Below are 26566 nucleotides of genomic sequence, written 5' to 3' on the forward strand. Positions count from 1 at the left end.
CCAATGGCAACAGGGTAGTAAAGAGGGGAGGAGGCGTTCATAATGCTGGACATCTGCTGATCATGGGCACCCATCACCATAACAACACAGCCATAATTCAGAGACAGGTTAGAGACTGGGAAGATGGGAGAAATCGCGAGATTTATAGTGATGGATGATAATAAACAATGAGGGATGATTTCAAGATCATGATGACATTATATACAAGGGCTGTACCAAATAGTTTCGAAGCTTCAATCAAAAGCTTGAATTCCTTTTCTTTTTACACATTTATTTATTGAGTTTCAGCATGGTACTTATGCTCTGTTGAAGCTAAAGATTATGCTACACTAATATTATTAGTATAATGCTGATTGATAAATTGATTTCACTCTTGGCTGCTTACAATTGTACTTCCATCCATATATGTTTGCGTTAAGCCTTTCAAAAACATAATGACGGCTGATCGTTTCCCCAAATAGATTTTTACACAAATTATTTTGTCTCGGTTTGTTACAGGCATCCCTAGCTTAATTCAAAAACCTGAATAAAAGCTTTAAAAACATTGGGTACAGCCCTGACAGACAGATGGAGGTTAAGAGATGGATGGTAGGATGGTCTGGTCGAGGGCGGAGCCTTACCTCCTCTGGCCGCTCCGTTGTAGATGGAGCTAATGCTGGAAGGAGCTAGAGGACAGAAGCACCAGGGGCGGGAAGAGAAGATAGGAAGAGGGGAAAAGGTTGAGATCCAAGGACAACTGTGTGTGCTGCTCGTAAAGTAACTAGTATCAAAACCATCATCAAACATTTGTTACAGAAGTCAAATATGAAATAACTAGGGCCGGGACTTTAACGCGTTAATTAAGATTAATTAATTACACAAAAATTAACGCATTTTAATCGCACTTATTTTTGCACCGCGGAACGTTTCTCACTGGATGAGTTTCAGGCGTACCGATTATACTGGAGCACCAACTAACGTTCATGACTTCAGACAACAACAAACCACAGTGAACAACAGTGAGAAATGTTGTTTTAAAAAACGGACGGATGGAAGCGTCGATAAGAGCACGGTTGTGTGCAAATTATGCAAAAAGGAATTCGCATATCACCGCAGCACATCAAGCCTCAAGTATCACCTCAATGCAAAACATATAGCGGCTAGCGTGGAAGCTAGCGTGGACGTTAGCCTCTTTTATCGCGTTCACACCAAAAAGAGCCGGTACTAAAATTAGTTCACCCCACGAAAGTCCCTGCTCTCTAGCAGGGACTTTCGTACGTCTCTCTTGTGAGAAAAGAGCTATATGTCTGATTGGCTGGGCGGATTGCAAACCACGCCCCGTAAAACTCCCAAAAAGTTTTGTGAAGCCGCCATTGTCGCCATATCCTCGCATTAGCATTATTAGCATTAGCCCAGCGCAGAAACGCAGAGAGACTAACTTATGGCAACACAAAATAAAACATGGGAGCGGTGGAGATGAGGAGGTGTCGGCGTTCTGGCGATTTACTCGGAAAGCTTCAGTAGAAGCTGCTGGGAGTCCCAGCAGCTTCTACTGAAGCCAGTCCCCAACTCCGGGGACTTCCGGCCGGGGACTTTGGGCGGCAGTATACGCCGTGAAGTGGTTTGCGGCCTGCCAGTAAACCCAAAGCAGAAGAAGAATAAGTGACGTCAGCGGCTTCATTTGCCTAATCCTCCCCCAAATTCAAAGAGTTCTCATGAACCTTTGTGGGAAAGTACTGCGGTGTGAATGCGCCTAATGGTATACTAAAATCCATGTGAAAAAAATTGCTTCTCACTGTTCTTAGGTCAAATATTTACATGTGATTAAAAATGCGATTAATTTCGATTAATTCATTACAAAGCCTCTAATTAATTAGATTAATTTTTTTAATCGAGTCCCGGCCCTAGAAATAACAGATAACGTGTCCTTACCGACAGACAGGCGTGTGGGGGAGGAGTCTCTGGAGCAGCCCTGGCTGCGGGGGATGCGGCTGCGTCTGTTTTTGTCCCCGCTGGAGCCGGCCAGCACCCTGTGGGCCCCGGAGCTCATGGTGCTCAGGGCCGTGGTCGTCAGCACTCGACCCGGGGAGCCGCTCCGACTGCCAGCTGCAGAGAGAAGCAGAGAGAGGAGGACGAAACACAAAGACAGGGAGGAAGTCAAATAAAAGCCTTACTCGTGCAAACAAGGGGAATTCAACAGTTGAAGCTGCAAATAAACGGAACCGATCCCCCTTTAATGTGAGGATCCTATTTCTAAAAGGGTTCTTAGATATGTACACAAACAACTGCTTTTTTTACTTAGTTTCCAAACCCTTTAGTGTTGAAACATACATTACTTATATTAATACCTTAACTTAATAGCGAACTTAAAAGGGTTTGATGTCATTGGAAAGAGGATAAAAGTTACATTTTAATAACAAGAAGATGTTATCGGACAGCTATTCAGTCTTTTTTCCAGAACTATTACATACATTATAATAACACAGGTCTTAATTTATCCTCCCAATAACATCCTGTCTCCAAATGCAATGCTAACGGTTTGTCTTATTCTACAATGAATAACATGCCTTTCAACCTTAAGACAAACAAAGGACAACTTTCTCTTGAATGGTGAATATGAGGTGTGTAGACAGACTTTTGGGCTCAACACATGAAGCTAGACCTACTAGAAATGAACACACACACACACACACACACACACACACACACACACACACACACACACACACACACACACACACACACACACACACACACACACACACACACACACACACACACACACACACACACACACACACACACACACACACACACACACACACACACACACACACACACACACACACACACACACACACACACACACAATGAAAAGTCTCTTTCTATGTTCTAGCAGCTAGTGACACGGAGCTAAAAACACATCTACATCACAGGGAAGAGGCTAAATAGAGATGCTGCTGTTTTATTCTTAGTTTTTATTTTGGTTTAGCAAGTTATTGTCTTATTGTTTATTTTCCAGTCGCCTCACTAAATTCTATCGGCTCTTTACATTAAAAAATAAACAAAGTAAAAGTGGATTCTATAAATGCACGTTAGCATAACAATATCAACATGTTTTCAACTGTTGATAAGATTGTAAATTATGTAGACGTTTTAATTACACAAAACTAAAAAATGTTGCCTGGCATCTAAAAATACTTATTTTGGACACCTGAATTCCAGTAGGGAAAGGTTTGTCATTTATACAGGGATACAAAAATAAATGTTCAATCCAAGCACACATTAGAGTGCAGAAACACCAGGGTCCCAAAGCAGTGTATTCAGCATGATCATAGGACAGCCATGTTAACAGTCTGTGACTACAAATCCCAGCATGCCAGGGTGGGAGAAGCTTTAAGTGACCTTTCTGGGAGCGTGTGAAGGGGGAGGAAGTCAGGGAAACAGAGGAATGGCAGTAAAGATAAAGAGAGCAGAGAAGAAGTAGCGTTGTAATCTTACCACCGACAGGGGTAGCAGACTGAGATCCTGGGCCAATAAGCCCATTGGTTGGGAGGAGGGGGGGAAGCAGAGGCGAGGGGGAAGGAACAGCAGATTAAACCAGATGCATTATGGGAGTTAACACAAAATAAGCGGCATGGGAGTTGGAACACAGAGTACGATGGGAGCGCATCCTGGTGTTCTATATCAAGGATGGAGGACAAACTGAAGCACTTTGATTAAATAAATCCATTTAATAAAAAGGGAACACATTGACGATGTGTTGCTTAAACAAACACACACACTAACACTGAACCAGCTGCAGATGATAGCCTGGGAAAAGCAGTGCATGTTGGGACAGCTGGATATGTAGCAAAGCCTGTTCACAATGAGGAAAAGAAAAGGCCTCAAAGTAAATATGCCCAAAAATACCCACACACTCTCAGACACACCGAAATGTTTCTTAGCCTCTGTTCGGCTGCCATTTCCCCTGTCAGTCTGAGATCATTCTGTCTCTCACTTTCCAGATCTGATTGTTGCAGTGGGCTGTGGTCCAATCAATCAACTACTAAAACTGGTTTTCAAAACAGAACCACAGCCACGTATAAGAAGCGGAAAGCAGGTACAAACGTTAGCTTTAGGCAGGGTTCGCACAGCTTTTTAAGATTTAAAGCCATTTCACAATTCCTAAACCAAAAATTGCACTTTATCATCACATTTAGATTGTTATGAATGCAATCCCAAAAAATAAGTTCACAGTATTTCTAAATAACCACAGCAATCATTGAATATTTTCATTTTGTAAAGTAAGTCGATCTCGCTTCAAATCTCCCATCTGTGGGACGAATAAAGGTATTCTGATTCTTAAGGTTGGCATTACCGTTCCTTCCAGTGGCTCCTCTCCGAAGACATCTACTTTGTATTTTCATTACTCAGTTGTTATTAAGACGTCAGCCTGGCATGGTGCTTATGCTTAATAAGTTGTTACCTAGTAGCTGATGAGCAGGTACATAAGTTAACTAGCTACCTTCAATGTGCGAACGAACTCAAAACGAACTCATGACACAGGGTTAATTTCAAAAATAATATAAATAAATATTGTTGGTTTAGATGATTATGTAGATGTAACAGATTATGTTTTTTTGAGGGCTATATTTGAGTACAAACCATGAAGACATAACGTTAAAAAAAAAGGCTATTTCAAACTTTCAGGACTTTGTACGAACCCTGTTTGTGTGTAACAATAGTAACTGGATCAGAGGCTTGTGTTCCTTCACGTCTGTTGAAATATTCCTAATAACTAGGGATGCTCCGATCGATCGGTCACCGATCGATATCGGCCGATACTCACTCTCTACCGATCGATCGGTGCTCTCTAAACATGCCGATCGCAAGAGAGCCGATCGCATGACGTAAAATACATGACACTTTTCTCTGTGTGCGGCAAAACAAGCTCGCCAGAATGGCTTCACCGGTCTGGCATTATTTTAAGGTGTCCGAAAAAGACAGTAAAATAGCGGTATGCAACGTGTGTGAAGCAGAAATCCTGCAGCTCCGCCCGCCGGACCGGTAAGCGGGACGAAACACACAAGACCTAACACACTTAGCTATTTTATCTACCTCTGGAACAAGCTAAACTAGTTATTATAAATATATTTATTCTTCACTGTCGGGTCACTTATTACTAGATCAGTGAGCTGCATGAGATACTGACAGGCTGTCAGGAGAGGGAGAGAGGGGGGAGAGAGGAAAAGAGAGCGCTTCCGCTAATTTCTCCCGTGTTATCCAAAGTGAATGTAAACTTGAATAATGTACATCATTTGAATGTAATAATTAAGTTGATTGTTGTTTGTGGAAGCTCCAGTGAATGAGCCCCATTAACTGAGTTTAAACATCACTTTAAATGGAAGATTTAAAGTGATGTTTAAATCTTCCATTTAGGCCCCGCCCACTCGATCGGTATCGGCCGATACTGATTCCGGCGATCGGCCCCGAAATTGGCGATCGGAGCATCCCTACTAATAACCTAAATGACAGCCAAAGCCAGGCTAGAGCTGCAGTAAGAAACCGTCCACCACACCATCCTCAGTGATGAGACACAGCATGCACAGAAGAACGCACATTAAAAACACACAAACTTCTCTGTACACGAAACACCTTGATCAGAATGAGAGCGATAGCAGGTGGTGCCACCATTCCCACTGTGGTGCACAGAGACACACACACGCACACTAACTCTGACACACAAACAGAATACCTGGCGTGCAATCGGATTCTTCGGAACCTGAAGGCACAAAAACATTTACACAGAGCTTATCGTCACCGCGAAGGCAACAAGTAATGACACACTCCACATAAGACTCTGAGAAACACACACTCAGAGAAGCTCACACACACTATTCCTGTTGTGTGTGTGTTTGTGTGTTTATTTGAGGTGGTAAGTCCACTTCATACCCAGAACTTTTCACTCACAGCTGGGTTTAAGTCATGGAGTGTGTGTGGTGGGAGGGGTACATACGTTGTGACTGGGACACCATCTTGGTGCGGCTGCGTCCTCTGGAGTCCACCTGGCTGGACATGCTGCTGGCGGTGGACAGCGGCTGCTTGGTACGTAAACGGCCTGGATGTGTGGTGGAGGGAAAAATACTTAAAAACAAAACACACTGTGCCAAACATCTATCCACGTCTAGTTTGCAGCTGCATAAGCCCAGAACCTTGGAAGCACTACAGCTAACGAAAAGCCACTACTGCCAGAGGATGCTTTACTAATGTCAGATCCTCAACTAAACAGATTCAGTCGCACAGATACACACAGGGATGCTTCAGTGGATTAGGAACAATTGTCACTAAGTACGTACTTCAAAATCTGACAACTTCAACAGCCCATTCACTTCAGCCCCTGCAGTGCATCATCTGTTTACGTAAAGCCATTCTTCTATTTACCCTTATGCATCCCTTTAAAAGTTGCTCTGATGTCTTAAGAGGACAAAAAAAGTCTCAGAAAATGCCATGAAATTATGCTTAAATATTATTTTTCACTTTCACTGATTTAAGTATTTCATTCACCGTTAGTCCAGATCCTCCAAATTACAAACATTATAATATGTTCAGAGTTTAAACCCTTAAAACGCAGGTTGTTTTCATAATAAATAAAATAAATGTATATATATATATAAATATATACACTTCAGGCCATGAGGTTTTTTATTATAGTCTGGGAAATGTAAAATGGCAAAATGTATAAAATATGCAAATAAACAGCCAAAATGATCAACGCATTTAATGTTAAAAAGCCAAAAACAATGCCCTGTCCCTATCGGTGATGCATAAGGCTCAAATACTTGTTTCAAGCACTACTAATGTTCGATCTGTTTTCTTATTTTCAGATTTCGATCACATGTAAGGCTACCAGAGTTCAAATTCTTTATATATCGATTCCTGGTGATTCCTCTACAGGCAACAACTAATAGCAACTAGACAATTCCCTTAAGCATGCCCAGACACACATCAACCTAACCACGATCTTACCATTGTCTGACCTCGTCCCTACAGACAGACAAAGAAGGAGCAGGGTATAAATATTACATTTCACCTGCACAGGTTCAATACTGTTCATACTGTGTGTCTAGCTTTCTCTTTCTGTTTATTCTATATTCCACACAAACAAAGTACTGTTTATTATAAATATAACTACTGCATGACTCTGCATTGTACTAAACTAAACTGCATTTTGTCTTCTCAGTTCCTGTACTATACATAATGACAATAAAGTAAACATCTAATACTGATTTGTGTTTAATAACACCCTAAGTATCCTGATGAAGCCTCAGTTGTTTAATGTTTAATGCAGGTGTTGTTGGATTAGCGCTAAAAGAGATTAAACTGTAGCAAAGCAGAACATGATTTTAGATGTGTTATTCATTGAAATCATGGTGTTATGAGTAGGATGGATGTGGATGTCTGCCAGCAGAGGGCGCTGTGGCCACACACTGCAACAAAAGGAGCTGATATGGACTGGTGGACTGGAATGAAGTGAGGAAAGGGAAATAAAGGAACAGAATAAAATGAGCCGATTGTCGCTGGTGAAGCAGAGTGAGATGATCTTACCATCCGTTTTATCAGAGGCATCATCTTTAGTGGCAAAGAGAGAGAGGGTGAAAGAAACGAGGGACACAAAACGTACAAGGATGGACACAAAACGATTGTTAAAAGTAAGACACAAAAGGAAAAGGAAAACAAGGAAAGTAAAATGAAAATTGAACAGTAAATGTCAATAAAAAAGAAACACAAAAGAATGAGAAAGAATACATAATGACGAACAAAAACGAGGGACAAGAGAGGGGAGAGAAGAGAGGAGCACAGTCTGTTTTAGTTACAGAACATCTGTTTAACAGAACCATGCAGAGGTCACGGAGACACGGAGGAACAACACAGAGGACGATCCACAGCAGTGGTTCCCAACCTTCTGTTAGCAAGGGGCCCCTGGCATTGATTCAACTGAAGAAATCTGACTAAGTGACATCTTTTATGGATATTTCATATTGTATTTGGTAATAGAGCCCAATCTGTGACCACAAAACTGCCTGAAGTATTTGGAGAAAAAAAAGCAACTTGGAAGAGTGGATTATTTCCTGTGAGTATTGCATCAGTTTACTCCTTACCTTTATTAATATAACCCATATTACACATACAGCTCAGTATGTAGTATGTATGTTTTTTAAAACATACATACTTAAAAAGCTTTTTTTGTCTTTTCTTCTACCTGAGACTCGGCTATGGTTCTATTAGCTCTTTAGTTGTTTAACTGTGTACTTTTCTGATGCTAGATGAGGCTGATTATCACAGCGGGAAGTCTATGTGAATATAGCAGCTTATGTTCAGATCTTTGTGTTTTAATCTGTCTTTTCCAAGATCAAAATCTAAACTTAAAAAAATACAAACTTCATTTTTTTCCTTCACAGAAATAAATGAAAACCTGAGATAAAAGCTAACTGTGTTTAAAACATTTGTTTGGGGCCTCGGGTTGGGAACCAGTGATATGAGGAAGCACACAGAAAATATTTATACATAGCACACATAAAGGACACATTAACAGGCAATGAGGAGGCAGGAGAGGAGAGTGGAAAGGCCAGTCCGAGCACTGAGCTGTGTGAGTCCTTATTATGGCGAGCTTTCATAGGATGACTTTGACTCTTTACTTCAGCCTGTCAGAAACTTTAGCAGCATTATTCTGATCTGACTCCTCGGGGGTCTCCATGACTGCCTGACGTCCTGCTAGCTGATGTCTGTCTGGTGAGTCATATAACTGGCCTGACGGGGCCCTTACCCAGAGATGAGTAGGAGCCAGGGGTCAGACGCCCGGCTCCCCTGGCCTGTCCGACCTGCCGGTGCTTAGCGACTGCTGCTGCGTTTACATCCACGTCGCTACGGGAACGCTGCAGGGAGGCCGCCGACAGCCCACCCTTTGAAACCGTAGGGACTGGTGGGAGGTGATGAGGAGGAGGAGGAGGAGGAGGAGGAGCGTGTTGGAGAAGGGATGGGAGGTGATGAGGGGACATATACAAACACATGCAGGCACCACAATACCAAAATACTGAAACAATACAGAAGTACACGAACAGCCAGACACAGACACGCACTTGTGCGTGCGCACATGTGTGTAGTGACATAAAAACAACATAACAGGATGTGGCTGTACGGACACAGGCGGATGTAAATGAGGATGATGGGAAATGGCTCTGTATAGGAGCTGATGTTCGTCGCCGTGTATGTGTGTGTTTTCACAGGAGCGAGTGAGCATGAGGTCATGGGTTCGAGAGAGGTGTAGCCGCCGCTGGCTGTGTGTGTGTGTGTGTGTTTGACTCACCTCGCCCCGGAGCTGCTGACCATTTAGAAGTCAGAGGCCGACTGCAAGGGAGAGAGAAAAGTAATTCTTCTTTAGTGGTGGGCATTTTTTTAAATAAAAGCTTCAATATCTTTCAATGAAGAAGTGGTATTTCACAGCTTTGACCCCAAAAGAGGTTCAGTCCCTTTACCACAAATCTGAACAGATTTACAGTAAAGTGTAATTTTCCTGAGGGACCCAAGTGGAAATAGGCTTTAGGGCTTTATTATGTTATCCTCACTTTTCCTGTTATGTAAGCACTCACTGCCCTGGGATTCTTTAAATCAATGATTCAAAGAATCAATCAGAGAGTGCAGAAAGAGTGCAATGAGTGATCCAATTAGTGTGCCCTATTTCAACCAAAAAACACTATTTTTGTTTTGACATAAAACACATATTTTTTAAGTCAGTAGTTTGAACAATATTTTGATCATTTATGGAAACCCAAACGGTCAGAGGAAAATGTTTACATTTGTTCCACACACAGTTAATTCTTCTGATCAATAATCAAATTATCTTTTTTTAATAATGTTCCCACTAACATTACATCTTATAGTAATGGAGTAAAATACAAATTGAGAGTAGAAGATATCACCTTAAGTATGCTCACAGCATTATATACATTTGTCATTATAACATAGTGTAAGCAGCACTGAAAGGTTGCTTGTTCTCTGAGGCTCAGCCACAGAGTTCAAACTATATTCATCCACACTGACAACAAGTACATAATATAAAGCACTGTAGCAGGAAGGCATGTCTTTCTACTTTGATTACATTTCAGCTTACTCTGGCATTAAGTTTCCCAGTGAAATAGAAAGCAGAGAATCCAGAAAGGCCGGGTTAGACTGTAATGCTCTCAATAACCTTCTTAAAATGTCTTTGTTCCACCTCTGCAAAGCTTTAACAAAAGTGGAAGAAGTTTCTAGAGGCTTTCTAAAGAACAGCAGGAAGTCCACTTTGATTCATCAGAATTATTTTTCTTTTACTGATGCATACAGCAGAAAAGCTGACATTACGAGAGGTGGGAGGAGAAAGTAAACTAAGGAAATTTGATCCATGTGCAGTGGGGGTGTGCAGGTCTACAGATTGGGTCTTTTGAAACATTCAAAAGACTCAAAAGAAGTATATCAAGAGGTCTATGTGTACTAAAGCGTCTAAACTGTGGAAGACAATGGCTGAGTGTTTATTACTTGAGGCTCTCCTGAGAGGAGGACGAGGAGCGGTCGCTCTGGGGAAGTGAGGCCACGCTGCCGGAGCTCTTCAGGCAGGACTGCAGAGTCTTCTGGTACGACGGCTCCAAGGAGTTGTAGAGAGCGTCACACTCTGATGGGAAATGGTTCCTCAGACCCCAATATGCTCTGAGAGAGGCAGCAGGGAAGATGGTAACAGATGGAGGTGGACACAGAAAAGGAGGAAGAATCAAGGGATTTAGAGAGAAAAAGGAGGACAATGAGATATAGATAGAATAGAATAGAATTGGGAGGGATGAAACCCTCTTTAATGGTCACACATGCAGAGCACACAGCACACAGTGACATTTGTTCTCTGCTTTTAACCCATCCTAGTTCCAGGAGTGTAGTACTAGGAGCAGCTATTGTACAGCGCCCGGGGAGCAATGGGAGTGAGGGGGGAAGGGGGGTGTCCGGTGCCTTGCTCAAGGGCACCACGGCAGGGCAGGAGGTGAACTGGGACCTCTCCAAGTAGCAGTCCACACTCCATATTTAGGTCTGGTCGGGGACTTGAACCGGCGACCCTACGGCTCCCAGTCCAAGCCCCTACTGACTGAGCCACTGCCGGACACGAGTAGATATTTCACACTACTCGTGTTTCATATGATTTCATTTTCCTGAATGCTTGCTTCTTACTTGCGAGCCTCCACTCTGGCCTCTGAGTCTGCATCTCGAAGCCCCTTCTTGATGCTCTCAACCAGCACTGCTGTGTGCCTGCAATGAAAAGATGCAGGGTTTTAAATGTATGTCAACCTTGAACGATTAAAAACATGTTTTTTTCCGTTGTCAATCACACTTATGTGAATCTTGCAAAGTAGAATTTTGCATGGTTTGCTCTGAGCCATGTCAGAATAAATCCTCACCTCTCCAAAGAGTGGGTTTGCCATTCCTGTAGCAGAAGGTCCAGGAAGTCATAACAGCGCCTGGAGATGACACAGTTTAGGATTCTCATTATCACAAAACACATTATCTTTACAACATCATCATCAGCACTTTATTCATTTTAGGATCTAATAGTTGTTTAAGGATTGATAGCACAATTAGGCTTTTTATCACTGTGGTGTTAACATCCATGGTAATCTCACCTTCTGACCGACACAGACTTGGATGCGCAGTGACTGGCTATCAGGGGGATGAGTCTGGGGACGTGGGTGTGCTGCAGAGAGAAAGCAGAGCATGAAAAAGATATGAAAGGGATAATAATCCAACAATCAGCCTATAAAGGTAACAACGAAGAACCTCAACGAGACTGTAAGAAGCTCAGTTGCAAGACTTACCCGTATGATGATGCGGATAGCTGCCACGCCGGAGGAGGCCATGACTTTGGCGCAGTTCGGGACGAGGTTGAACAGGACGGGAACGATACCTTCTGCTCCGTGGTCAAATTTATTCCCCAGCAATGTTGAAAGGTGGCTGCAAGAATCCACAACAAACACATGTTGGAAACACAGAGCAAAATCCAAAATGTGAAAAGTGTCATAAAAAGATGTGTTGGGATGGGAGTGCCATCTCATCGACGGGGACTGTGTCCAGAATCCCACAAATATTGACTTTATAATGCAACAGTCAGCTGGTGGGGTTTGGACTGTGAAGAGTTTAGCAGTAAAAGTAGAACATTTGGTGGCCTGGTGTATTCAAATCACTATTTCACAATTGACATTGATCTTAATTAATGCATATTGAAATAAGTTTGCCTCCCTGATTTTATATATGTAGTTGATGACTATTGTAAAGGAGGAATAGGCTTATTTTCTGTTTTGCCCCACACAGTCGGTATAAAGAAAGTATTCTTTAAAGCTACTTCTATTCCTGATAGGCCTGTTACTTCGACAACATTGCCTCTTTAAGTGTGTGTTTGCGATGAATCCTAAAAAACTCTGCTTTAAAAAGATCAATGTAAATAAAGTGTAAATGAGTGTTCTCTTAAGTAGACCCTCTTATGAGGATGTCTCCTGTCTGTGCAATCAATTATGCAGTTCTTAATGTTTTTTTATTATTATCAAGTTTATTGCTTATATTTGTGAGACCTTGAACGGTACTCTCCTCTCTCTACTGGTTCGGACACTGCCTCTGAGCTGAGTGGTATCTATCTAATCATCACTCACGCCACAGTGATGCAGGCCTCTCGGACCACTTGTGAGCGCAGGTCTTTAGCCGACAGTTTGAAGGCTCCATCCAGTAGCCGGAGGTGCTGGAAGAAACAGTCGTAGGTGGTAGCGCCCGCCACCAACAGTGAGCGGATCTTCTTCATCTGTAAAAAAAACAGACATTAAAAACACTGATTATGACCAAAGAAAGCAGCGTCAAAAAAGGTAATTACTTAAATAAACTGAAAATGAAGTTGAAAATACTGACAGCGGCGGCTCTCTGGTCCCATTCGTGTTTGTCGTCGGAGCAGATCTCACGGATCTTGTTCAGGTTGTCTTCGAGATCCCTCGCCGAGTAAATCTGCATAGAGACATTTGAAAGAGAGTTAAAAAAAGACATTTCGACCTTGATAGCCCGTCTCATTTAATGCATAAGATAAGGTGTGAGACTTTCTGTAAGTCTGCCTCTGGGTGTAATGTACCTGGACAGTAGGGACATCTGTGAAGGATCTGATGAAGTCCTCTTCATCCATTCCGCCGCAGGCACTTTCCTTGGATACTAGAAAATTAGAGAAGAGTCTATTAATAAATATGTGTGTGTTCCTTTATACAAAACACACACACACACACACACACACACACACACACACACACACACACACACACACACACACACACACACAAACACACACACACACACACACACACACACACACACACAACACACACACACACACACACACACACACACACAACACACACACACACACACACACACACACACACACACACACACACACACCACACACACACACACACACACACACACACACACACACCACACACACACACACACACACACACACACACACACACACACACACACACACCACACACACACACACACACACACACACACACACACACACACACACACACACACACACACACACACACACACACACACACACACACACACACACACACACACACACACACACACAAGTAGGAGCAGCTTTTGTTTCTAATGGACTTCCTGGCAGTAATGGGCATGTCAATCATATTTCTCTGGGGACTGGAAGCTCGGCGGACCACATGTCTAACATCTCCTAACTCAAGAAGCAGTGAATAGAGAAGGGGAGGAAAAGATGAGACAAAGAAAGCAAGAAAAAAAAGAAAGAAGACGAAAAAGGCGGAGCTGAGAGGAGAGTAATTCACTGGGATGAGAATATAACATTCAGAGGAGAGAGACTTCTAGAGTCACTCTCTTCCTCCAGCTAGTTCAGAGTGCAGCAGCTGGGCTCCCTGCTCCATTTAGAATTGATTTCAGGATTTTACTGATCACTTTTCTGGGTCCGGTCCCAAGCTACTTAGCAGAAACATGTGCCAGTTCACAGCCTTAAATTCTCTATGTGGACCTTCTCTCCGCTCCAAAGTCGAGGCTTAAACCTAAAGACGACTAAAGGCTCGCAGAATCAGTGACCTCCTTTAAATCCCTTCTGACGGCCCGTCCACACGGCGGCGTGCGTTGAAGCTTCAACGCTTCTGCCCATTCACTTTGAATGGGGTGACTTCGCTTTGCTTGGTTCAAAAGTAGAGCAATGTTCAACTTTTGAAGCTTCGACGGAAGCGTCAGCCAATCAAATCATATGCCAGTACAAGCTCTAGCTAATCAAACCATGTGCTTGTGTGTCCGGGGCGGGAGGTTCATGTGATTGGTTGTTGGTCGAGTTTCAGACACGCCCACCGGCAAGCTTCAACGCACGCCGCCGTGTGGACTGAAACTCTTATTTTTAAACATTACATGTCACTTGTTAGACGCTTTTATCCAAAGCGACTTACATACTCAATACTGTGGACAATCACCACAGGAGCAATTTGGGGTGAAGTGTCTTGCCCAGGGACACAACGACACATGACACCAACGCACTAGTCCACTGCGCCACATGCCTTAAAGAGTTGCTTTTGATTTTTTTGTTAATTGGCGTGTTTTTAAAAATAATATTTCTTCCGTCCTATGTTTTTTGTCATTTGACGTTTTTTTTTACCTTAATTCTGTCTCACTTTGGTTATTTTTAACCTTTCCTTGGTTACGTTGCCCTCTGCTTTCACTTTGCTTTGTAAGTCACTTTGTAATATCTGTTTTTAAGATATTACTACATTATAACTAAGTGGAAGATAGAATACATTAATAGCAGCAATAGAAGAGGTTGAAGGGAAGTTGTCAACATGGTGGAGGAGGGTCAGCATAAACAGAGGGAAAGGCAGAAGATATATATATCCCTTCCTCCTTTTCCCCGGGGTTGGCTTTCATATCATGTTTAATATGAAATCTCGACATGTACATAGCCCTCAGAGAGCTGGGGACATTGATGTGGCCAGCTGTAGGCAATATCCTCTGTTATTCTCACTGAGTAATATGGCAGCAGTCTGGGCATAACATTCACCTACCAGCCCTTCATCATCATTTTCAATTATCTTTATTACCAGCTTTATGGAGTGGAAATATGTATGGCATGTTATCAGGGTGAGCTGTTATGGCTGCAATACAAATCATAATTATGTTGAAGGTTTGTGCTGAAAATGTACTTTGATAAGAACAACTATTTAATCAAGGCAAGTGTGTAGGCTGAATAAAATGTACTACTTAAAATTCAAACCAACCAAGTATTTTGCTACTGCTGACTTAAAACAACCATCTTGACCTTTAAGCAAAGTCATGCCCCATTTTCCTTCCTTTTAGATATGGTTTTAGACTTTTTATGAAGGTCTAGACTTATTATTCTTTTTTAAATTGAAATATCTATACTCTGAGTTTTGCTGTCAGGTATTGCCACAGTGTGTAGGCGTACGGTCATCTAAATGCAAATGCAGACAAAAAAGCTTCCCACTATCACAAACATGGAAGCTAATCTGAAATAACCGAGTAAAAGCCAGACGAATTAATTCCCTAAAATAAAAAAGTCAGACAGCCGCTTCCATTTAGAAACAATAGATTGAATATCCCAAATCTGTGAAAGGGGTCAACTCAGGTATTTTCCTTTCTGATCACATTAAACTTAACAAGATCAAAGCTTCCTGTGTGTAAAATACCCAGCATGCCCTTGACTTAACAGCAGCTCCTCGATCAATAAGACTGTAAAGATCTAAGTGACAAAAGACCACAGTCTTGTGTTTCCAACAGAGTCACGTAAAAGACAGAATGCCTGCTTGTAAAACACACACACCCAAGAGTATATGTGTGCGTGTATATGTGAGATTGGTGACACAGATACATCAGCATGCAGCAGGAAATTCACTGCATGGTCGTGGGAACATAGATTTCTTCCGATAGAGAGATAGAGGAGGACGGGGAAAATCAATACAGGCAAATACGAAGCAAACACAACACTCCAGCCATGAAGAGACGGAGGAAGAGTGAAGAGAGAAAGCTTTCTCAACGGAAAATGTATATACGATGTAACAAAAAATGTATATTTCTGCAGGCCTGAGTCGACCACACGTAAGAACATAAGGTTCAGATTTCTAAGGACATACAAAGGGGGTGTCTTTGTACCCCTAATAGTATCTACTTTTATGTGCGCAGCAGTAACCTCTGCCAGAGAACCTTCACCCACCTCCAGGAAAAACCTATACTGAAATGTCTGAGGGGCTTTAAGATTAGCTAGGGATATTTTGTTAATCTTTCCAGTTAAATAATATTTACCTAACGTGTTGCACTTGCCTTTAGGCCAAAAGGGAGAGCTAAGGATTCTGGTAAAAAATGAATGATGCTTTATGGCCTTGAGATCTTTGTCAAGTATTTATGCATTCAAAAAGCTCTGATTTATCCAATTGTGACAGAGACATGTGACACACACTGGAAAACAAGTATTGGTGACACATAAGTAAAGCTTGCAAGGTCGGTATTTTTTAGCCGCTAGCCTAGAAGAGGCACAAGTCTACTGTTATTACATACGCTGTCTCATTATAGGGATGTTTCTTGCAGACAATCTTAGCTGTGTGTTAAATACTGTGTGAGTAAGTTAAATACCGAGCTTGCCACCGGTTGCGCTGGGCCTGCGCGTGGCGGAGGGCTCCGGCTTCTTGGGAACTTTTGGGACCTTGAAGGCCTGGGCTGAAGAACGATTCCCATCCACACTGTCATCATCTTCAAAACTACGATCTGGAAGGAGAGAGAAGAGAGAGGAGTGTTACAATCTGCACTGTGGGCAAGGAGAAGTCTCAGTAAACAATGGTATTGAGTAAAGTCCAGAGTGAACATGGGAAAGATTATTATGGATCTAATACGATATTGCAAATCATAATTCTCAAATACAGATCATCATTAGACCAAAAAGAAGAACAATTATTATATTTGTTCACAATCTGCATGATTGTCAATACAATCAACAAATACAGAAACACAACTGACGATTGTCCAGGACAGAAAGGAGATATATCATGTGGAAATTGACCTATGTAATACATATGTGTGTCATTTGCTAAATACAAACATGTGCAAAAGTGTGACAAACTGAATGCTAAAATAATAATAAGTAAAGATGATAAGGAAAGGATTTGCCATCTTCTTATCGTCTTTTTTTTTCAGTCTAGAGTTGTTTTCTAAAAAGAGAGCTTTGTCAGGACTCTCAAAATCAATACTCATTACACCAATGGTTTAAGAGAAAAAGCAAACACACACACATCTACAGTAAGAGCACAAAACACAGCCAGCGATCAAGATGTCTACCCAAGCAACCAGTGACTGGCAGAACTCTCTTTGGCCCGAACACTCAATCTGCATGCTAGCAGAACTCAAGCTAGCCAGGAAGCTAGCTATAGAACTTGAGAAACCCTTGCAACAACAGTGCAGTATTTTGAATGTGCATCTAGCAGCGAAACACACCAGGAAGATAATTATCTGAGCAACACACGCACACACAAACACACAAGAGTGGACTGTGGAGATGAAACTGTTGGCAGAGGAATGCCGTTGCGCTCCAGTCGCTCTGACAACCAGCCATTCATGAAATGCGCCATAGCCACCACCCCACACCTTGAATCATACATCAAACTTACCTACACACACAGCCCATGTGCAAAATCAATTGACAGGCCTGCGTGTGTGTATATACAAGCGACAGGTTCACAGTGAATGCACAGCCTATCATGTCATACTCAGTAAATGTTTGAAAAAATACATATACATCTTTTGCAATGAAATAGCATTTAGCACACATGCAGTCATCGACACACTCACAGTCACAGATCTTCTGGCAGATAAGTCTCCTCATGCTCCTGGGAGGGCGTGGTATCGCGATCCCCCCTCTTCTCTAAACCGAACCCAAAGACGCATACACGCACCTTACACACATTTCATAGCCGGGCTAAAGCTGCACAAACACTCCTCACACCGCTGTCCGTATACTCCTCAACACATACAAGTGCCGGCATTTTCTTTCACTCTCTCTCCTTCCATCTTCTATCCCTCCCTTCCTCTCCCAGCATCTCTCCTCCTTCCCTCAGCAGCCTCACAGCCAATCGGGAGAGAGGTGACATCATATTGTTGCAACCAGTGTGGAGGCAGGACTAAGTGTGTGTGGGATGGGAGAGAAAGGGAGCGACACACACACACACACATACCATGTATACATCACTTCAGGGGACATTACATTGACTTACATGCATTTCCTGGAGACATATCCTAACCTTAACCATAACCAACACATGCCTAACCCTAACCTTTACCCTAAACCTAACCAAGTCTTCACCCTAAAATTAATGATTCCCCTCATGGGGACCTCCAATTTGTCCCCATAAGGGAGGCGAGTCCCCACACGTGACTGTGTAAACAGATTTAGGTCCCCACAAGTATAGTAATGCTAGGCTACACACACACACACACACACACACACACACACACACACACACACACACACACACACACACACACACACACACACACACACACGACACCCCAGGAATATTAACAGGGCTTCTTGGTGTCCCTGCCAGACCAGCTAACCTAAGCTCATTACTATTGACAACACACACTCTCCAGCTTCTTACACTCTTACACTCTCTTACACTCTCGTTCTCTCTCTCTCTCTCTCTCTCGCTCACTCTCTCACACAAAATATCAACAACCTTTTAACACAGATTTGATGATACTGCATCAACCTGAGAAACATATTTATCCATATAATCTCTCCCCCTTCCCGTTCAAAAGAACAAAAGAGTGATGGCAATGATCAAAGGAGGTCGAAGGGGAGGGTGGGGGAAGACCACTCCTCTCCATCTGAGGCCTTCTCCCCCCTCTCTCACACAGACACACCCACATACACTTAACACACAAAAACAGTGCAGAGATTGAGAATCTGTAGACAGTTAAATGATCGTGGTTGTTTTGCCCATTTTCACCTTTAATTTGAGGATGATTGAACGCTGAAGAAACGGTATCCCATTCAATATAAATGTTCTACTATCATATACATCTTTTCAGCCAATTCTTAAAATAGATATTTGGTATTGTGCCTTGCCAATCTTCAGTTCTGGCTTTTTTGCATCAATGTCAACGGAATGTATTTTTGACATTACTTCAGACGAATGAGAGTGCAATAAATCCAGGGCCATCATGTCGACAAAACTGTATGGATGTAAACAACCCCAAATATTCTTATAGCTTAAAGTGAACTTCATCAAAATCATTGTTTAATTTCAAATCTGATCAAATTGAATTACAAAGCAAGAATAAATATATTAATAAATATGTTGTATGACATTTTAAAGATGTTTGGCCCTCAAATGTTTTTTTCCCAATTGGCATTATAGCTGTAACAATTACTTTATTGACAGAAAAAAGCAAAACTGTAATTCATGGCAAAAATAATAGTAAAAGCTTTTTCACTAAATGTCCGGCTTTTTCCTATTTCACATCATATTCTGAATATCTGTGGGTTTTGGAGTGAGAAAACAAAACTTAAATTAATTAAGATGTTCTGACATTCTATATACCAAAAGCTTAATAGATAATGAATGTTATGCTAACACTAATTAGCATGTAACGTTAGCATTGGAAACCTGGGTTCTAAGTAAGTGCTATGGATCAGCATCAGGGTCGAGAGTACTACAAGACCACCTTTTCATAAAAAACACACATTTGAGAAAATACAATGATACGGTTATATTTAAGTAAAGGACATGAGTGTGCAGATCAGATATCTGTTGAATGAGTTGAATTGCTTTCTAACAAGAGCCACGACCACGGCATTGATTAGCATCACTGTTAGCAGGATTTGCATCTCTTGCTTCCGTCTAGTCAGATCCCAAGGGAGAAAAATGTGTCTGGGTGAAGGGCGGCGAGAGAGAGCAGACTGCACACATGCTGTTGCCATGGCAACTTGTGCAGATCAGTTTCTCAAATGAATAGAGCGGCAAACAGAAACAAAGATGTTCAGAAAGCTCGCCATCACACATACACATATCCAATTTAGTTTGAATCAACAGTTGGATTTACTGTTTATCCGCTGACTTAAATGTGACTTTATTCAATTAGGATGGACTCTGGATTGATGGGGAGGAAACCGGCCGCTGCCTCCAAGGATACACCACACTGCCAAATAATATGTAACAACATTCAAATACATGTCTACGCACATACACACAAACAAACAGACAGTGTGAAATATCAGCCCCACCATGTACCAGGTAGCGTTGCCATGGAAACTCCAATACCCTCTTCCCATTTCAGAAGAAGAGTCAAAATGAGGAGCAAAACGACTGGCTTAAATATGCAGATCTGATAGTTGCATGGGAATAATCAATCAGAGGTGAATTTAAAGCAGGGATTAAGACTAACTTCTACAAATCTTTCTCATTTGGTTGCACTAATACATGATTTAGTTGCACTTATTTTTTGGTACAGCATTGTTTTATTCAATGGCACATTCAATGGTCTCTTCTCGTCTACACTGTCATCATCATCTCTCATTTCATTTTTATTGAATAATCAGCTATAAATTGGTTCATTTTTTACACACAGTTAGAGATCAATTGATCGTTTTTAACACCGCTGTGTATGCGTGCATAGCACACGCTATGGAGGGCACTAAGGATATATAACATGCACTTGCATGATTGAATGTAACCAACACACTTTTCACACACCTTTTGTTGGAAGCCCTGAATTTGTTCAAACATGATCTGCCTAAACATGCACACACACAATAATAAGCTCTTTCCAGATCACAGTCTTGCAAAAGTCATTTAGGGATTAAATCAAAGTTCTGTAAACACAAAGAAATATTCAATTGTGACCACATGGTGGCAGCACTGACTGTTCTAAACAAACAAATAAGGCAACAGAAATCAACACAGAGAGGAACACTGAGACCAACTGAAACAGACACAAAAGAGAACCAAGGACAGAAAGAGAGTATTTTTGTCTCAACTATAACTACACAGAATACAATAGACAACTTGAATATCCACTGACTCAATGTTAACACTTCAATTCATGAGATTAAGTTTGTATTTAAGGGAGAATGTTTATGACAAACTGTTATCCTGGACTACTACTACTAGTAGTGCTACTACTAGTGTTACTACTACAGTGTGAGAAAATGAGAGTACTTGTCCATTGACAAGTGAGTTTGGCAATTTACTTGTCCGAATACATTTTTCACTTGTCCAGGATGGACAAAAATTGGGGCCACTGGAATCTTCTTCTTCGTCATCGTATTTGACATTTTCCCACGGTTTTTACGACACCGCTAACGTAAGTGAGCGGTAAGATTTTACTGCATCACACATAGGGTTGGGTATCGTTTGGATTTTAACGATTCCGGTTATTTTTGGTTCTCGATTCCGGTTCTTTGAGAGGGTCAAAATAAGTCAAACTGGGAGAAAAATATATTTATGAAAACATTAAGTCAAATCTGTATTCCTATTTACAAATCACTTCATACTGTTTAATCTCTTAGTTATTGAATACAATTATATAAAAATAATCTATGCATTGTTTAGTTAGTTCTAAGTGGTGCAGTTTGAGAATGTACAATTGGCCCAGTCTCCTGATGTTACACTGCAACCTGCCTGTGAGACAGAGTCCAACCACACATGTCCAACACATAGGACATAACCTAATAATAATAATAATAATACATTAGATGTATAGCCTATAGGCCTAGCGCTTTTCTACAACTCAAAGACGCTTGCACGCTTACACATGTCCTGCAATACACATGCTGCAGCTGCTCACTGTTCACTGTTTGTAAAAGTAAATAAATAGTATTTTCATTTCAATAATGTACTTTCTATACCCTGCTTCATAAACAATACTGACATCCCTGCTCCTCCGAGTCTGAGGGTCCGGGGATGTGAGGACAGCGCGAGGACACAGACAGGGAGGCTGCTTCACTTCATAAAGGAAATGGCGGTCAATATTAACAACACAGGAGCTAAAACGCTTAATAACCTTCATTACGTGTTAGAGAAAGAACATAAGAAAGTTTGACAAAGATGAGGCTGTTAATCGGGCAGCGGATCCGCTTTGTGTAGAAAGAGAGAGAGAGAGACGCTGAGCTGCACCGTGCAGCGATCAGCTGATACGGAGCATATGAGAGAGCTGCAGTCCGCGGGGCTCGGCCTCGCCTCCTGTCCTCACAACTCTTATTAATCCCGGTACCGGACAATTGTTATTTGTTCCTACTCGGAACCGAGTTTTGCTTCCCAACCCTGCCACTGTGCTACACTTCCCGCCCCGCCCCCGTCTAACTGTACAGAAAGCGGCGAGATGCATTTCCTTAGGAATCGACAAGCAGAACCGAAACTAACATTTCTAAACGAACAATGGCGGACACGTACAATTTGCGAATGAGTTCTGCCTTTTGTAAACTGAATGTATCAATAATTTGTCAATAAACGTCACTTGTCCGCCGGACAAGTCAATTGAAAGATCTACTTGTCCGATATTGTAAATAATACGTCCCGGACGGTGGGACGTGTACTTTTTCCTAGTGCTACTACTACTACTGATAATAATAATAATAATAATGTTATAATAACTGTAATAATAATACACAGTGCATCTGTTAGTGTAAACGTTATCATTATTGGATGCAAGCCTTGCTTCACTCCAGTAACAGAAAATAAGGAAAGTGAACACGTATTTAAGCTGTAAATCTCAACATGCGACTAAGAGTATAACCAGACATCTCTTGAGGAATTAGACTCATACACAGAGAGCCTGTGTTTGTGCTGATCTGTAGTAATCTGCAGGGGAACAGGCAATGTCACATATTCTCACTCAGAGCCATGTGACAGTGTGCAGAGTCCCATGAAAATATGACACACATAGAGAACACGAGTAAGACTGCAGGAACTGGGACAAACGCTGTCACAGAGCTCATGACTGCCCCAGATCCAAAGTGAACTACAAGAGGTTTGTGTGTCAACGGAAAACTACAATTTGTACAATTCGCCATAATAATAATAATAATAATAATAATGCACTTTTACTGTCTGTGTTCTAACAGTGATGATTAGTGGAGGAATGTTGTCTGCAGCAGAAGCTATAGAGTGGTGCAGTGACGCGTCCTAAAACCCGGAAGTAAGCTGCTGGTTCCTTCAACAAAAAAGCAAATGGGATTTCTCCATAGGATTTTGGAAAAGAGCTCGAAATAAGGTCTGTGGAAAACTAACCTGTTAGATAAATGCACGTTTTGTTCAGCCGGATAATATCCGCATGTCTACGCTACTTTTATCATTTACAGATAATTTAATTGCTCAGTTATTATGGAACAAGACAGAAGAAATAAATGAAGCAAAAATGTCTCTGTTAAATGTTGTATTGATGTGAACAGATGTTTCAGTCTCAGCCGTCCAGTTGTTTCTGGAACGGGGGTCTCTATGAGCGACAGACCGCTCTATTTCCAGCCAAGCTCAGGAATTAATAAGCTTAAATGAAAACACACACATTAACATAAACATGCTAACATACGCACACACACAGGCATACATTACACACACCCAAAGGCACATACACACAGGTATAATTTGAGTTCCAAATTCCACGTCGGGAAGATGGGATAAACCATAATATTCAGAGGAAAGTTTTGCCATGGCAACCAGCCTTGCCTGGAAACGGGGTCACGGTTTCCTTTGCCGAGCCGAAGATGCACTGGAGCAGAATGAGGGTGTGTGTGTGTGTGTGTGTGTGTGTGTGTGTGTGTGTGTGTGTGTGTGTGTGTGTGTGTGTGTGTGTGTGTGTGTGTGTGTATATGTGTCAGTCCCTGTCAACACTGACTGAGCTATGCAAGCAATGAAAGCTGCAACTGATAGTCAGTCTGCAAAGCAGCAAATATCTCCTGGCTTGTGTGTGTAGGTTTGTGTTTTTGTGTTCAAACAAGCACAGTTTCAGACAGGACCAAATGACATTCAGTAAGGTGCCAGCAGCACTGACATGTTCTAATTTCTTACACAGAAACGCCAGACACAAGCTTCATTGCTCTACATGCAATGTAGAGAATGTACAAATGAATTATCAGTTTGATGTTAACCAGGTTTAGACCAAAAGTCTGTGTCGCAGCTCAATTATTTGCTCTTGATAGAAGTTTCAGTAACACGTACTGTATGCTTTTTCATGCTTGTTTAATGTAATTATAAGTATTCTTATTTGTTTTTATATGTGCGCCCTGAAAATGTATTAAACCAATAAATGTGTCTTGTTAATTCATTTGGAATGGGCTTAATCATCTGCGTTATATGAACATGAATACCAACTATGTTACTATTATTAGATTGCAAATATTGAGGTTGTATCATTTGATCTGTTTATAACTGGACTAGGAAGAGTTCTTTTCAAAACAGACAGGAAGAAGCAAAACAAAAGTCTATCAGTTACATAAATGTCTATTGCTTTTTCTTTTCTCACAATTAGGTAGATATGTTGGTCTAATGTGGGAGGAAAACCACTCTTTAATACTGGGGTCAAGACAAGCAGAGTGAGCTATAATAGACCTTATCTTAACGTGATGAGTTGTTCATCATCAATCATCTGTCCACTGGCTTATTTCAAAATAAACGTTGGCCAGTTTAAGAAACAGTAGAGTTGCCAACACACACTTGACCCAATACTGCTGCAACAGGAAAGAGTTGAAGTGGGAGAAAAAGGGCATTCATCAAGAGGCTACTTCACAGTGTTATTCTCTTTTCAGGTCACTTCAAAAATGTCACTGACTAGCCAGAAACGACCTGATGGAGAGGTATAGGAACACACACACAATTTGAGCCAGAGCATTTGGGGTTAAAGTGCTTGGAGATTAAGCTGATTTCAATCTAAAACCATATGTGGACAAGCCTTTGTCTCAGTGCCAGCATCCATATCCAGATGAGATTTCACACACACACACACACACACACACACACACACACACACACACACACACACACACACACACACACACACACACACACACACACACACACACACACACACACACACACACACACACACACACACACACACACACACACACACACACCACACACACACACACACACACACCACACACACCACACACACACACACACACACACACCACACACACACACACACACACACACACACACACACACACACACACACACACACACACACACACACACACACACACACACACACACAGTAACTTCCTGTTTGTCTTTGTCTGTTTTGGCTCCCCGTCCTCTGTTATCTTCTGCTCTATCTTCTTTCCTCTAATGCAGGGGTACTCAAACTTTTGTGAATTGTATACAAGGTCACTGGTCCGGATCAATGCCAGTAAAGTCACACACACATTCAATACATACATACAGTATGGTGGCTTGAACTAGTGGGATAAATGGCACTGTTTGTCTGTAGTCAATGCCTTAAACCTCGACAAAAAAGGCATTAGAAGCATTAGAAAGTCAAGGTAAACTTGCAATGCGTGTGACACATTAATTTACATCAGAAAGTTTTTATTTATAATTTTTATGGGACACAGGATTCGGTCCGGATTGATTTGCAGTTCTGTCCGGAGTTTGAGAAGCCCTGCTCTAATGTATTCAATCCCTCTCCCTCTCTCTCTCTGTCATGATGAATCAGGGAGAGGCAGTGATAGGCACAGCGCTGTGACTCGCCTACTGCGAGAGATCTCCGTCTGCATCCTCCCTCAATCCCCCCACCTCCCATCCTCTCTCCTGTTCTCTCAGCAACAGCTGCCTAAAACCCTCCACAGCAAATACAAAGAGCTGGCCTAAATTAGATGTGGGGCAAGGTGGAGGAGCAGGTGTCTGTGTGCAGATGTGTGTTTTAGTGTAAGGTGCATGTTTGCATCCTGTATTAGTTCTTAGTAGCTAATGTAATGTGTCCCCCTTTTCTTTTTAGATTTTCTCAGCAAAAAAAGTTCACTCTGAGCCTTTGGCTGATCTGTGTGACTTGTTGAGAGCCAAACATGAGTTCAGAAGTTCAAATTAGCTGAGAGTCAAATTTATAGAAAATCATTTGTCATGAAACTAATCTGCAGATTGATCCTTATGAATAATAAATGCGCTTAAATAGACAGGGATGAGAATGCAATGACAATTTAAATGTGTGTGACTCAACAAAAAGCAGCATGATGAAACGAAACAAGCAGAAGTATACTTGAGGTGTCAGCCAAGGGCAGCCAAAGTTCCCCTGCTGAGCATCTGCTGACACTTTCACCTCACGCTTACTCAGGGAGTAGAAAATGTTGTCAACACATAACGTCAGATAGGGAGAGTTTTCAAAAGGAGCTACCTAAAGAGGCACCAACCATGGATTAGCAGTCCAATTAAGGTATGGTTGTAAAGGGGTTTGAGAACTGCTGTTTCAGGCAAACAGGGAGGGTGCTGAGTTTTCTGTGTCTAAGGTATGAAGTTGT

The 26566-nt window shown here is 41.8% G+C and overlaps 2 protein-coding genes across 51 annotated transcripts in view; both read right to left on the reverse strand.

The window, feature by feature from the left end:
• The window catches only part of si:ch211-193k19.2 (uncharacterized protein LOC100034574 homolog), a 1126861-nt gene that overhangs the window by 1063961 nt on the left and 36334 nt on the right, over nucleotides 1-26566 (reverse strand). The gene's annotated exons all lie outside the window — the stretch shown is intronic.
• clasp2 (cytoplasmic linker associated protein 2) overlaps nucleotides 1-26566 on the reverse strand; it is a 70709-nt gene that overhangs the window by 21202 nt on the left and 22941 nt on the right. For 20 of the 50 annotated variants that reach the window (XM_034240903.1, XM_034240902.1, XM_034240900.1 and 17 more), the window contains exons 8-25: nucleotides 16693-16824; nucleotides 13142-13218; nucleotides 12928-13020; nucleotides 12678-12823; nucleotides 11850-11985; nucleotides 11658-11728; nucleotides 11436-11495; nucleotides 11209-11286; nucleotides 10534-10701; nucleotides 9326-9366; nucleotides 8786-8938; nucleotides 7567-7590; nucleotides 6988-7005; nucleotides 5978-6079; nucleotides 5717-5743; nucleotides 3481-3507; nucleotides 1912-2085; nucleotides 621-665 (exon numbers count right to left, since the gene is read on the reverse strand). In XM_034240903.1, coding sequence (XP_034096794.1) covers nucleotides 621-665; nucleotides 1912-2085; nucleotides 3481-3507; nucleotides 5717-5743; nucleotides 5978-6079; nucleotides 6988-7005; nucleotides 7567-7590; nucleotides 8786-8938; nucleotides 9326-9366; nucleotides 10534-10701; nucleotides 11209-11286; nucleotides 11436-11495; nucleotides 11658-11728; nucleotides 11850-11985; nucleotides 12678-12823; nucleotides 12928-13020; nucleotides 13142-13218; nucleotides 16693-16824 — 1572 coding nt within the window. The remainder of the gene's footprint in view (nucleotides 1-620; nucleotides 666-1911; nucleotides 2086-3480; nucleotides 3508-5716; nucleotides 5744-5977; nucleotides 6080-6987; nucleotides 7006-7566; nucleotides 7591-8785; nucleotides 8939-9325; nucleotides 9367-10533; nucleotides 10702-11208; nucleotides 11287-11435; nucleotides 11496-11657; nucleotides 11729-11849; nucleotides 11986-12677; nucleotides 12824-12927; nucleotides 13021-13141; nucleotides 13219-16692; nucleotides 16825-26566) is intronic. The other 30 variants (XM_034240906.1, XM_034240911.1, XM_034240909.1 and 27 more) reach the window with 14 other exon arrangements.

This window comes from Gymnodraco acuticeps, unplaced genomic scaffold (assembly GCF_902827175.1).
Source record: "Gymnodraco acuticeps unplaced genomic scaffold, fGymAcu1.1, whole genome shotgun sequence".
Classification (NCBI taxonomy): domain Eukaryota; kingdom Metazoa; phylum Chordata; class Actinopteri; order Perciformes; family Bathydraconidae; genus Gymnodraco; species Gymnodraco acuticeps.